The 14,491-nt window shown below is 44.2% G+C and overlaps 1 protein-coding gene and 1 long non-coding RNA gene across 5 annotated transcripts in view; one reads left to right on the plus strand and one right to left on the minus strand.

Annotated features, from left to right (window-relative positions):
- Positions 1–14,491, plus strand: part of LOC140515690 (uncharacterized) — a 119,966-nt gene that overhangs the window by 88,350 nt on the left and 17,125 nt on the right. Inside the window, exon 2 of the long non-coding RNA XR_011971138.1 lies at positions 8,018–8,197. This is a non-coding gene — a long non-coding RNA (uncharacterized lncRNA). The remainder of the gene's footprint in view (positions 1–8,017; positions 8,198–14,491) is intronic.
- Positions 1,800–14,491, minus strand: part of LOC140515689 (CCR4-NOT transcription complex subunit 7-like) — a 45,234-nt gene continuing 32,542 nt past the window's right edge. For 2 of the 4 annotated variants that reach the window (XM_072626523.1, XM_072626524.1), the window contains 3 exons: positions 7,332–7,451; positions 3,776–5,465; positions 1,800–3,398 (listed from right to left, as the gene is read on the minus strand). In XM_072626523.1, the coding sequence (XP_072482624.1) occupies positions 3,338–3,398; positions 3,776–4,902 (1,188 nt within the window). In that variant the 5' untranslated portion in view covers positions 4,903–5,465; positions 7,332–7,451 and the 3' untranslated portion in view covers positions 1,800–3,337. The remainder of the gene's footprint in view (positions 3,399–3,775; positions 5,466–7,331; positions 7,452–14,491) is intronic. The other 2 variants (XM_072626526.1, XR_011971137.1) reach the window with 2 other exon arrangements.

Genomic DNA, 14,491 nt, shown 5'->3' on the forward strand with positions numbered 1-14,491 from the left:
CTCCAATCTCATCTATTTTCTGAAAAGGTGTAGCACTTCCCCAGTTCTTTTTGTATCAGGAGGGCTCAGCCTTAAGTGTGGTAAAGGGATCTATAAAAGTATCCTTTGAAACTGTGGTTTTCTTGATGAACCCCAGCTTGAGGGACAAGATTGGCCTCTGGGCAGATGTTGTCCCAAAGTCTGATCTTCCCTAGAGATCGAGGGATGATAGAAGTTTCACAGAAGGCAATGAGGCTGGATCCCTGCGGAGCTGGGGACCAATGGCTCTGGGTAGAAAGGAAAAGGGGTGTTGGGATTGGTGGGAAGTGTCAGTGACCCACCAGCCTTGGTGGGTTCTGAGGACAGGGTAGACCAGAGCATTCTGTCAAATAGGGAGATGAGAAAAGAGAAGGGGAATCCTCCACTCAGTGGGTGGCTGGGGGCAGATATCAAAAGGGCTGTCATGGACCCTGGGAAAGCACAATATTCCAGTGTTTCAGAAAGAGACTAACACAGGCAGCTGGGCTGTAATGGAAGGAACACAGATTTGGGGATGAAAAGACCTTGTTGAGAAATCCGCTAGTGACAGAAAAACCTTGGTTTGCAGAGGGGGAAACTGAGGCCTGAAGAAGGAAAGAGCCTTGGTGAAGGTTACACAGTTAATGAGCAGCAGAGTGAGCTTTGCACTGCAGAGCAGCAGACAGAGAAGACAAGTCCTCTTCTGTTTGGGTGTGAACCACCTTACTGACACAATTGCACTGGTGACTTTTGCTTTTATGCGATGGCACACCAAGTGCCTCCTGCACGGGATTCAGCGACCTGGGTTTGAGACCTGAGACTGCCACTTCCCTAGTGCTGTGACCTTGGGCAAGTCACTCCACCTGTCTAGGCCTCAGTTTTCTCCTCTCTAAAATGGGCATGTTAATACCTGCCCCACCTACCTCATTGGGGTGGGGGAGTGGCGGTTAGGACTTGTGAAAATCCTCAGGAGGAGGGATTCTTCTTCCCTGTGTCTGACCAAAATCTTTCTTACTGAGCTCCACAACAACTATGCTCTCCTCAGGTCTTCCCAAAGCCTCCCACACTGCCCCTATTGTTGGAGGCCTGCTCTCCCCCAGAGAGTGAACACAGCCCACCCAACTCTTTCCTTAAAGCACATTGTCCTTTAGGCCAGCTCCCCATTTTTGGGCTCAGCAATCAAATTGTTCGATGGCCCCTCATAGAACCTTTCTGCGGAAGGTGAGATCTGCTGCCAGCTCTGTAGCAGCTTGGGATGGAGCTTGAGATGCAGCCAGTGCAGGGGCTTTCAGGTCGACACCAGGGTCCAGGAGCCAGAGTATGGAGGAAGGGAGAGAAAGATGGAGAAGGGCAGAGAAGGAAGAGAAGAAAGGGAGGATGGGGAGGAGGGAAAGGGAGGAAGGAAAGAGGAAGGAGGAGGAAGGAGGAGGGGGAAGGGAGAAGAGATGAAAGAAGAGGACTAGGGAGATGAGAGGGATCAGAGAGGAGAAAGGAGAACAGGAAGGAAAAGTAAGCTAGAGAGAGAAACAGGAGCTCAGTGCTTCAGGATGGAAAAGCCCAGACAAGTCCTTCAGCAGGCCTCCTGTTGAGCTGCACATGCTGAGCCAGTGCTAGGGCATGCAGGGGGCAGAAGGGTTTGGGCCAGGGAAACCGACTCCCAGTGAGCCTTGCCCTATTGACCATCTCTTCAGGTAGTGGAGGCAGCAGGAAACATCGGGGGCCTGACCTCACTCCACATGGCCTCCTAGGGATGTGCTGACCATCTTAGAGGAGGACTTCCCAACAAACACCAGACAAAGGAATCAGTCAACAAACATTTATTAAGTCCTTACTGTATGCCAAACACTGTGCTAAGCGCTGGGGATACAATGAAAGGCAAAAACACTATCTGTGCTCTCAAGGAGCTCACATTCTAACAGGGGAGACAACTTGTAATTATTTAGGTACACACAAGATATAGACAGAGGGAGGTGAAAGGCAATATGCGAGGGGAAGGCACTAGCAGCTGAAGGAGCTGGGAAAGGCCTCCTGCAGAAGGTGTCCCTTGGCCAGAGCCTTGAAGGAAGATCCTAAGAACCATGCACTCATCAAATGCCTGCTGTATGCATGGCACTGTACTGGGCGCTAGGAGTGATACCACCGGTACTGGGCACTAGGAGTGATATCACCTTCTCCTCTCCCACTCCTTTCTTCTTCTTGCACTCACCAAGACCTGGCTCTGGTTGCACTTTTGCTCATTTCCCCACTTTCCCTCCCACTCCTTCATCAAGGTGAAGGAGTTGGAATGCTTCTTGCTCTCCACTACCATCTCCCTCTACCATCAATACCCCATAACTTTTCCTCTTTTGAGGTTCACTCAATCCATGTTTCCTACTGAGTCAAGGTTCTAGCAAACAATGAGAAAAGGGTAGTAAAGGACAAGGAGACAAGCCCATCTGGCAAACAGATAATGTTACTGATTGAAGTGCAGATAGCATACACATACACACTTGTCATCCATCATTGCTGAGTAGTATTTAATTACCCATGACCAAATTCTTCCTTCAAGTGCTCTGGCCTGGTCACATACTCTGCATGGCTAAGAAAGTACTTCACAGTTATTTCTGTCAATAGATAGAAAATATATGGCAAAAATATACACACAAAAATAAATAATCATTATAGTCCTCAGATGACTAATATTATTCAAGTTAATTTTGGGGATTTTTTGTTGTTGTACAACAAGACTCTGAATTAGTTTTGTCTTTCTAGCAACTACAAAAGCACAATCTTATTTCTTCAAATTTAATTTGGTATAAAATATACCTAAGGTGACTTCTCTTTCTTTGGACTTTCTATTATAAAGGTGACTTGGAGAATCATCAAATCAAGCACATGGTAAACATGATATTAAAAGGGTACAGGAGGTAGGAGAAAGAAGAAATGTTAGTAGAATTAAAAGGCAGAAAGGAGATAAAAGGAAAAATGCTGTCAAGAGACTTCAGGCTGAGGCTCCTTGGATGCCAGCTCCCTGCCACATCTGGAAAAGCCAGTCACAGGGGACTCTGCTAAAGGGTGTAAAGCTGGATTGAAACATTTAGTCAGTCACAGATCTAATTACATACACCAATTCAAAACCAAGAACACTAGAGGTGCTTAGATGAAAGACCAGGAAAAGCAGTCACTAAGTTCTTTTCCTTCTTGGGTTGGCTTAGCTGAGTCAACAATTTACAGCACAGTGAACATACTCTGCTCCATGGGTCCAAAACAAGGGAATGCTGTGTAAAACTGGTGGATGATCATTTTTCAGGCAAACACCAAGGAAACCTCAACCTTCTGGGAAAACGAGATCTCAGCGGATTCACTCTCCATAGGTGTAGTACTGATGGTCCTCAGCCTCAAAGACTGCCATGTCTTGCATGCTGAAAGAGACAGAAATGAAGTTGCATTGTATCAGTGCTCTGGGAGGAGAGAAGGGATGGCAGTCAAACTAAGGCCAACTAGATATATTTACCAAAAGGTTGAATACGATATGATTGTTTTCCTACAGCCACACATACTTGCTAGCAGGTGGATTAATTAATACACTTCAAAATTCAACCTGAAAACTCTTCTACTTATCAAGATCTGTGGTAAGAAGGAATGGCTATAATTAGTACTGAAAGACAAAAGAAATCAGGTTGAGAAGGTTAAAAAAAAGCCTTCTTGGGCACCGTCCAAGGGATTTAACTGGAGACAAAAACATGTATAAAAGTATGTGTTTAGGCATTAAAAAATAAAGTCCTATTTTCTATTTTACCTCATGAAAGCTTGATGGTCTCCTCTCCATACTGGTCCTCTGCCATACTGGACATACTGGATATACTGGACATTCGGGATGCTGCTCTGGAAGGTATTTTGGTAACTGTTCTGGAAACTGTTCTGGTAGCTGTTCTGGAAGTTGCCCGGGTAGCTGTTTGGATAGCTGTTCTGGAAACTGCTCTGGATGGTATTCTGGAAGCTGCTGTGGCCACTGTTCTGGCCTCTGTTCTGGCCACTGTTCTGGGCATTTCTCTGGACATGAGATGCTCCAGAACCAAGGCCATACAGGTATCCAGAATACTTGGCGTCGTCGATGTGGTCTTCAAAGAACATTTCTCTCATCTTGAAAAAGGCCATTCCCGTAAGCAAGGAGTCGGACCCTGCCTGGTGCTGGGAGCCAATGCGCTCCAGCTCCAGCTGCGTGGCCACTTCCTGCAGTCCGCCCCTGAGGTTTCTGCAGCTCTTCATGAGGTACTTGATGTCATAGATGACGGGGAAGAAGAGTCGGAGAATCTCGAAGAAGTCGTGGGCTTCTTCGGGCAAGGGAGAGTTGGTGAGGATCTTGATGAAGTAGCCGAAGTCGTAGCCGCTGTGGAAGGATAGCCACTTGACCCCTTCACATAGCACCACTCCTGATGTCATCAGGAGCTCCGCAAAATACTGTGCCTCGATGCCTTCTTCTTCGTGCTTCTTGAACTGGATCCCAGACATGGTGAGGAGCTCGATGGAGTCTTGCGCGTACATGTCCTCCTTCAAATTGAATTTGAAATTGAACTGCCACGTGGAGGTTCCCGGGGGGCACTCTCCTTGCTCATTCATGAATGTCAGCCCCAGCTGGATGATCTTCAGCCAGTCCACATTGCATCTCAACAATTGGTACTGGTAGTCGGCATAGCTTCTGAACTCCCCCACCGGTTTGGCCACCACACCTGGAAACTCCGTGTCCATGGCCACGTAATTGTACTGCTGGATAACGGGTCGCATCTTCTTCATCTCCTCGTCCAGGTTGCAAGCCCAAACTTCCCGGATCCGCGGGCTCTGGTCGGCACGGGGAGCGGGCATGGTGGGCAGAGGCGGGGCGCGCGGCGGAGGGGCTTCGGGCGCCGACAGGCAGCAGCTTCTCATCGGGCTGATCCGAGGTTCGCCTCCGAAAGCACCTTTTCCGTCCCCCTGTACTTTGGTACCTGCGCTGGGGCCGCTGTGGTCGCGCTTCTCTGCTTCCTCCTCCTCCACCGCCGCCGCCGCCTCCTCACCATAGAGACAGCCTTCCGTGGCTGCGCCCCCCGCCTTCCTTCTGTCCCTCCCTCTGTTCCGTCCCTCCCCCAACGCGACGCCCCCCGCAGGCAGCCTGGGGAAGGAAGGGGGCACGGGGAGCCGCGTGGCGCTGCCCCTCCCCTCTCCAAGTCCAAGTCCAGGGAGAGCAGTGGTGGTGATTGTGGTGGTGATGGTGGTGGTGGTGGTGGTGGTGGTGGTGGTGGTGGTGGTGGTGGTGGTGGTGGTGGTGGTGGTGGTGGTGGTGGTACTGCTGCTGCTGCTGCTGCTGCTGCTGCTGCTGCTGCTGCTGCTGCTGCTGCTGCTGCTGCTGCTGCTGCTGCTGCGCGGTGACGTCAGCCTGCCTGTGTGCTGAGATGATGCTGGGGCTGATGGCTGTTCTTCTAGCCCATTACGGGAGATGTGCGCGCGTGTTTCTAGGAGACCCCGGCAGAACGTCAGCGCTCGCGAGGAGAGGGAGGGGAGGGGGCACTCAGTGCGCTCTAGGGCGCCCTGTCGCTGTCCCCTCCTGCCGTGATGCGCCGCGCGTCCCCCCAGCCGGTCCGCCCGTTCGCCCCCGCGTCCTGTCCCCCTCTACCCCTGCCCTAAAGTCCCGGGGCCTTTTGAAGGTGGTGATGGATGGGTGGGTGGACGGAGCGATGGACAGATGGACAGACGGACAGACGGAGGGAGTGAGAGAGTGAGATACGGTGCCGACCTAAGCCCAGAATTACACAGGAGGAGAAAGAGGAGGAAGAGATGGGACAGGAGGGAGGGAGGGAGGGAAAGAGAGAGATTGCCTTTGGAAAACGACAAAACTCTTTTAACAACTCTTGTTAATTTCCATACGAGTAACCTAAGCAAAGATCTTCCTTAGCCTAGCGATGTCCAGCCTTGACCTGAGACAATGAATGAAAGAATGAACGAATGAATGAATGGATGGTTGAATGAAGCAAGCCTTTAGGAAGCACTTACTATGCTCAAAGAGCCTGGAGGGAGCGGGGCGAGGTGTGTGTGTGTGTGTGTGTGTGTGTGTGTGTGTGTGTGTGTGTGTGTGTGTGTACAAAAATAAGACAGTCCCTGCTCTCAGAGTTTTCATGTTCCAGTGTGAAGCTAGCTAATGTTCACTATTACCTGCCAATTAAAGTCTAATCAAATTACCCACACTTTCAAGCTTGACAAGATTACTTCCCTAAATCCATGGTGAAAATTGCAGTCCACGGCCCATTCTGTACCCCTCCTCACACAGATCAAGAGGGAATGGAGGGGATTGTGCCCTGAGGAATTTCAGCCTTCCTAACGGAGGCTTCATTATGGCAATTATTATCCTCCATAGGGACACTGTGTGTTTCCACAGGGAGCTCCTGGCATTCTGCCACCAGCACACCTGCCACAAGGGCTCTATGGATGCCAAGGCCATGCTGGAAATTATACCCCCACGCCCCAGGGCTGCACCCCTGTGGCTTGGATGAGATTGTGTGGGTAAAACATTTGTAAACTTTGAAGTACTATATAAATATGAGCTGCTGTGGGAGTGGGGCTGAACGTGTGAGTGAGAGGGCCACATGGGGGAAAGACGCAGAATGTCTGATTTAGGCAGACATTTCAGGGAAATTTTTCTGGCCATGAGAGCTGTTCCAAGGGGGGATGGGCTGCCTTGGAGGTGGGAGTCCCCTTTCCAGAAGACAATGAATGATAACTTCTCAGCAACGTTATATCAGGGTTTCCTTTTTCTGTGTGGGTTGCACTAGGTGGCCGCTGAGTTCCCTTCTCACTATCAGTTCTGTGATTCTTTTGTAAATACGTAGAGTGCTGGACTTTGGGATTGGGAAGACCTTGGTTCAGATTCCACCTCTGAGCCTCTGTCTCCTCATCTGTAAAATGGGTATTGTAGTTGCCTCACAAGGTTGTTGTTTATAAAGTTTAAAGTGAGCACTATCCAGAGCCTCTCTGCTACCCATATTCCTACCCCAAAGGAAATTTTCATGTCAAGGGGTGTTATTATTTTCTTTTTAAATTTTCTTTTTATTTTCAATTCCAAATTCCCTCCCTCCACCCTTCCCTCACCCCTTAAGGCAGGAAATATAATACCCATAATACATATTAAGCTATGCAAAACATATTCCTGCATTAGCCATGTTCCCCCGAAAAATAAAGGAAAATAAGTGTTTCAATCTGCATTCTGAGTCCATCAGTTTTCTGTCTGGAGGTGGATAGTATTTTTCATCATGAGTCCTTTAGGGTTGTGGTGGATCATTTTATTGATCAAAGTTATTGAATCTTTCATCATTGATTAACATTACCTTATTGCTGTTACCATGTACACTATTCTCCTGGTTCTGCTTACTTCACTTATTACTTGTTCAGCCATTCTCCAGTTGACGGGCGTCCTCTCAGTTTCTTTGCCACCAGAAAAACAACTGCTATTAAAAAAAAAAGAGACCTTTGCTATCCACATTCTTACCACAGAGAAAATGTTGGTGCCAAGGATCATTTTTGATGCCACTCTCATATTCCCCATCCTCTTTTCATGGGTACCTGGGTCCTCCCAGAACTGCCTTCAGGCTCAGTGCTGAGATTGGGTTATTACCTTTGGAATCCATCAGAGGTCTCATGTCATGCCTCTAACCCCCAGCACAGACCCTATTTTCCCTCCCACCATACCCCCATCAGCCTGTACAGCCAGCCTCTACCTCCTAGACCTGTTTCCCCTCTCAGCTCCTGGAACTATCTTATGAAGCCAACAACCCCAACGCCTCATAAACTCTCCATTAATCCTACAGATATTTCCTTGGTTGGGGGTTTCAGCAGCATCTGCTGGCTTGAAGTCTATTTTTCATTTGTCCCATATACTCTCAGCTTTAGCTGTCTAGCTACATTGTCTTCTTCAGGCTCTGTCATAGGAAAAGAAAATTTGTAAAATAAAAATAATAATTATTGTTACAAATATATGCTTCATTTGACTGAGTTCTTTTTTTTTTCCTTACAGACCCTGATGAGAACTGACAGAGGTTGCCCAGGGAGTAGATTTCAGAGCTTCCCTGAGAGGACAGGGAATTACCCACTCAGATTTTGGCATCTGCACTCTCTGGCATCACAAACTTCCTAGAGAAGGAAGCAGACAAAAACAAGACTCCTGTGGATGATTTCTGCTTCTCTGTCTCTCCAGGTAAGACTACCCAAGATCTAGACCTAAATCTTCCATGAAGCCTTCTTGAGTTACCTTGACCCACACAAGTATGTTTCCTGTTAATGTCAATGCCATCTTCCTAAGGTATCCAGTCACAGAACACTGGAATCATTTTTGACTCAAAATGAGAGAGAGAAAGCAAAGTGTAAGACCAAGTTTTCTGCAGGGAGCAAGGCACTAGGGAAGAGAAAGAACAGGCCAAGCCAGAAGAGTGATTCCAGGCATAATCAAGGTAAGACATGGCTTGGAATCTTAGAGACCATCCCATCCAACTGCCTCATTTTACAGATGAGGAAACTGAGGCACAAAGAAGTGAGTTTCCCAAGTTCTCATAGCTAGCAAGTATCTAAGGCAGGATTTGGACTCAGGTCTTCCTGATTTCACTCCCAAGTGCTCTATCCTCTGTACAACCTGGCTGCCTCTTCCCTGTCCATCACCTCCGCATCTAATCTGTCATCAAATCCTGCTGTTTCATTTCCTTTAACATCTCTGCAATCTGTCCCCTCCTTTCCATCCCCAATGCTGTCACCATTTACATTGGGCCATTATCTCTTCTGGCCTTTAATACTGTCATGTTGTAATCCTAACTGGTTTTCCTGCCTTGAGGAAGTAGAAAGAGGACTGACCCTGGAGCCAAAGGACATGGATTCAAATTCTGCCTTTGCCATTCCTACCTGTGTGACTTGGGCAAGTCACTGGTCTTTCTGGGCCCCATATTCCTCCTCTGTAAAATGCAATGGGTTAGTCTACACCTGATCGCACCCTTTAAGTCCATCCACCATTTGGCATCTGGAACATACTCTTTCCTTATCTTTTCTTCTCAGTGTTTACCTTCAAGTATTTCAGCTTAAGAGACTTCTGTCGGAAGCCTTCACAAACCTCCTGTATGTTCCCTTTACTTGTCAGTCTTGTGTTGTTATATATAACTTGTGTTGTTCTTCTTTCGGGATGTATGCTTCTTGAGGACAAGAACTGGGTTTTTTTTTTTTATCTTCGTATCTTTTGCATCTGGAGCAGCCCCCTACCCTCTACCGCTACCATTCCTCCTTCCTTCCCACAAAGCAGGTACTTAATAATTATTCCTTGAAATGAAGTATAGTCAGGCTCCTGTGCCAAACAAGGTGCTGGATACAGGAGGGGCTTAATAAAGACCATGCAGAAGAAAAAGCTAAGTAATTAATAAAAATTTGTCAAAGACAAAGGATACAGGTTCTGGCTTAGAGACTGTCTGCCAAGGTTCCAGGCACATGGGCTTCTGGCAGAGAATTGGTTCCTCAAACAAACAAATCTTCTATGAAAGGGAGAAAGTGGGCAAGAACTTCCTACCCTCACTTCCCACATGATTAATGTCAAGGAGTGCTTTTCAACACCACAGCTAAAGCTGTGCAGAGGTGGTTGCTCCCCAATAAGACATTACCAGTAAGGTGTTCTTTGAGGAGTCATCAGAGAAAGAATCCTCCCACTACAGCTGGCTTGACCAGGAATGTTTATTTCTCTATAGAAGCTAAGTGGAAAGCATCCAGATGGAGTGAGATGTCAATACTTCTGCAAGTGTTAGTGTGCACTCTGTCTCTCTGTTTCTCTCTGTGTGTCTCTCTGTTTCTCTGTTTCTTTGTCTCTCTGTCTCTGTCCCTCTGTCTCTGTCCCTCTGTCTCTGTCTCTGAACCGGATGTCTTGTGAAGTCTTAAAGTTCACATGTCTAAAACTGAGCTTATTCATTTTCTTTCCCCCAAATTCTTCCCTCTTCCTAACTTGCCTATTACTATTGAGGTTACCACCCTCCTCTGAATCCTCTAGGCTCATAACCCAGGTTTCATCCTTGACACCTCAGTCTCACCTCTCATATCAAATATACTGCAAAGTCTACTGATTTTACATTCTGTCTTCTAACATAGCTAGTACTCTGATATGGATACCATGGATAGCACTCATCACCTCACATATGGACTGTTAAAATAGTCTGCTGGTTGATCTCCCTACCTCAAGTCTCTCCCCACTCTAGTCCACCCTTCAGCCAGCCACCAAAGTAATCTTTGTAATAATTCCCCTCTAAACAACTTTAAATACAATAATTAAATTAATAATAATAAATAATATTTTGTATAACATAATAATAATAGTAATAATAATTCTCCTCTAAACAACTTTAAATGAATAAATCAAATCAAATTTTGGAGTGGCAGAGCCAAGGAAAGGTCAGGGTGAGATATTTTTCCAGTCTTAGAAAACTTAAGAGGTCAATAGGAGAAGTTTGGGATAGCAGGGGGGAGACTTGTTCAGGGCCCACACTAAAAGCAGCTGCAGCAGCTGCAGCAGCTTCAGAAACTCTCAGCTAGGAGATGTTCAGGGAGTCAGATAACTGGTCATAAAGAGAGTACAGGGTGCCATTTGCTGGCATTTGGTCCAGTTGGTGCTGATTGCCCATATAAAGTTCTGGGTCACAATACTAAGGTAGAGAGGCGGGTTGGAGATTGGTCACAAGGGAGTAGGGGCTCTGGTCATAGCTCCAAAGCAAAGAAGAGCACTAGTGCTTGGGGCTGCAGGGGAGCAGGAACTCTTCCTGGGTAAAAACCAGAACTCAGACCAGGAAAGCAGTGATTACACTTCTCCTAGCATCACACCACAGAATTGGGCAAGTGGAAGCTAATGATTCCATGTGACATTAAGAAAAAATAAAACAAAGTCAGTAGAAGAAAATGCAAAATATCTCATTGGAAAAACAACCGTCCAGGAAAATAAATTAAGGAGAGATAATTTAAGAATTATTGGGTTAACTGAAAGCCAGGATCAAAGAAAGAGCGTAGACATCATATTGCAGGAAGTTATCAAGGAAAACTGCCCCAATATCTTAGATTCAGAGGGTGAAATAGACATTGAAAGAATCCACCAATCACCTTCTAAAAGAGATCCCACAATGAAAACTTCCAAGAATATTGTAACCATATTCCAGAGCTCCCAAGTCAAAGAAAAAATACTTCAAACAACCAGAAATAAATGATTCAATTATTGTTCCACAGTCAGGATCACACAAGATTTAGTGGCTTCCAACATAAAGGAGCAATGGGCTTAGAATATGATATTCCAGATGACAAAGGAGCTAGGATCACAATCAAGAATCACCTACTCCCTGAAACTGAATATAATCCTTCAGGGGAAAAAATGGATATTTATGAAATCGAGGACTTTCAGTCATTCCTGATAAAAAAAATCAGAGCTGAATAGAAAAAATTACATTCAAACACAAGACTAAAGCAAAGCATAAAAAGGTTAACATGAAAGATTAAGCATAAGAGTCTCAATAAAGTTAAACTTTTTGCATTCCTATATGGGAAGATGATACATGTAACCCCTAAGAACTTCATCATTATTAGGGTAGTTAAAAGTAGTTTACATACACACAGGGCATAGGTGTGAGTGGATTATGTAAGAATAATCTCTAAAAAAATGAATGGGTAAGAAAAAAGGATGCACTGGGAGAAGGAGGAAGGGAGAGGTAGAATGGGAAAATTTTTTCACATTAAAGAGGTGAGCAAGAAAGAGCTTTTATAGTAGAGAGGGAAATGGGGGACAATGCTTGAACCTCACTTTCACGGGAATTGGTTCAAAGAGAGAAGAATATTTATACACACTCAGTTGTGTATAGAAATTAAATTTCCCCATTAGGGAAATGGGAAGAGAAAATCATAAGAAAAAGAGGAGGTGATGATAAGAGGGAAGATGGATTAATGAAGCAGTGGTTAGAAACAAAATAGACTTTTGAGAAGGGACAGGATAAAAAGAAATCCAAGAAAATGGGATGGAGAGAAAAACATGGTAATTACAACTATGAATGTGAATGGGATGATCTCACCCCTAAAATGGAAACAGATAGCACAATGAATTAGGTCAGAGTTCAACAATATGTTGTTTATAACAAAATTTTTGACATGCTGATTAATTTTGCTCAATTTGAAAAATTCTTTTTCTCTTTTTTTTCAAAAATATTCTTTTTGGTATGGGATTGCTGCCTACAGAAGAAGAATGGGAGGAATACTGGGGAAAATTTAGCTGATTAATCTGATTAAACAAAATTAATCGATGCATTTGCGTATTAAAAAAAATAAACATGGAAAAGAAACCATGTCTACTACAAATTTATATTGTATAATCTCTGCTGGGCCTTCTCTGTAACTAGGCAATCCTTTAATACTCCCCCTGCCAATTTGTTCTTCCACTTACTGCAGCAGCCATTCCATATCTTTCAACCCCCTTCAGTCTTCCATGGCCATCCTCTCGGCTAAGAACCTCATCTCATATTTCACTGAAAAAAATTGAGATTATTTGCTGAAGGTTCCCTCATCTCTCTTCCCCCTCATATCATATTACTCAGACATCTTCCACCATTATCTACTCCTTCACTTCTGTCTAACATGAAGTAGTGATCCTTCTCTTTACTAAAGCAAACCTTTCTATATTCAACCTTTATCCTATTCCATCCTGTCTTCTCCAGCCTATCACCCCTTCTGTCATTCTCACTCTTTCTCTAATCTTCAGTGTCTCACTATCTACTGATTCCTTCTGTATTATCTGCAAACACATCCTTGTCACTCTCATCCTTTAAAAATTCTTACTTGATACCACCATCTCTGCTAGTCATCATCCCATATCCTAGCCATCCTAGGCAACCATCTCATATCACTCCCCACTTTCTTAGAAGAACTTATTAGAGAAGACAGCTACTCTCAGTGAATGAAGGACTGAAGCATTTACTAAGGGCTTTCTGTATGCAAAACACTGTACTAAGTACTGGGGATACAAATAGAAAAATCCCTGCTTGCAAAGAACTCATACTTTAATGGAAGAGACAGTGTATATGGCTCCCAATATCACGGCTCAAGTTAAACTACTCTCTCCAAAGTCACTAATGATTTCTCAGTTGCAAAATCTAATGGTCTTTTCTTTTCTTTTTTTGTGTAGACAATAGCACTTTATTTTTTCAATTTTTTTAAATTTAGTTTTAGTTTTCAACATTCACTTTTATAAGATTTTGATTTCTAAATTTTTCCACCTCCCTCCCCTCCCCCCTCTCCAAGACAGCATGCAATCTAATATAGGCCATACATGTACAATCATATTAAACATATTTCCACATTAGTCATGTTGTGAAAGAAGAATCAGAACAAAAGGGAAAAATATGAGAAAGAAAAAAAATTGTATGCTTTGATCTGCATTCAGACTTCATGGTTCTTTCTTTGGATGTAGATAACATTATCCATCATGAGTTTTTTGGAATTAATTCTTCTAGATCATCTCATTGCTAAGAAGAGCTAAGTCTAGCAAAGTTGGTCATTGAACAGTGTTGCTGTTACTATGTACCATATTCTTCTTTTCTGCTCTCTTCACTCAGCATCAGTTCATGCAAGTCTTTCCAGATTTTTCTGAAATCTGCCTGCTCTTCATTCCTAATGGAACAATAGTATTCCACTACATTCATATACCACAACTTGTTCAGCCATTCCCCAACTGATGGGCATCCCCTTAATTTCCAATTCTTGGCCACCACAAATATTTTTGTACATGTGGGTCCCTTTCCATTCTTTATGATCTCTTTGGGAAACAGACTAGTAATGGTATTGCCGGATCAAAGGGTATGAACAGTTTTATAGCCCATAGTTCCAAATTGCTCTCCAGAATAGTTGGGTCATTTCACAACTCCACCAGCAATGCATTAATATTCTGATTTTTCCCACATCTTCTCCAACATTTATCATTTTCCTGTTTTGTCATGCTAACCAATATGATAGGTCTGATGTGGTACCTAAGAGTTGTTTTAATTTGAATTTCTCTAATCAAGAGTGATTTAGAGCATTTTTTCATGTGACTATATATAGCTTTAATTTCTTCATCTGCAAACTGCCTGTTCATATTCTTTGACCATTTATCAATTGGGGAATGACTGTTCTTATAAATATAAATATATTTATTCTTATAAATAAATTCTTATAAATTTGACCCAGTTCTCTATATATTTTAGAAATGAGGCCTTTATCAGAGACACTGGTTATAAAAATTGTTTCCCAGCTTTCTGCTTCCCTTCTAATCTTGGCTTTGTTTGTGCAAAACTTTTTTAATTTCATGTGATCAAGATTATCCATTTTGCACGCTCTCTATCTCATTTGGTCATAAATTCTTCCCTTCTCCATAGATCTGAAAGGTGAACTATTCTTTGCTCTCCTAATTTGCTTATAGTATCACCCTTTATGTCTAAATCATGTACCCATTTTGACCTCATCT

Source organism: Notamacropus eugenii, chromosome X, assembly GCF_028372415.1.
Source record: "Notamacropus eugenii isolate mMacEug1 chromosome X, mMacEug1.pri_v2, whole genome shotgun sequence".
Taxonomy (NCBI): Eukaryota; Metazoa; Chordata; class Mammalia; order Diprotodontia; family Macropodidae; genus Notamacropus; species Notamacropus eugenii.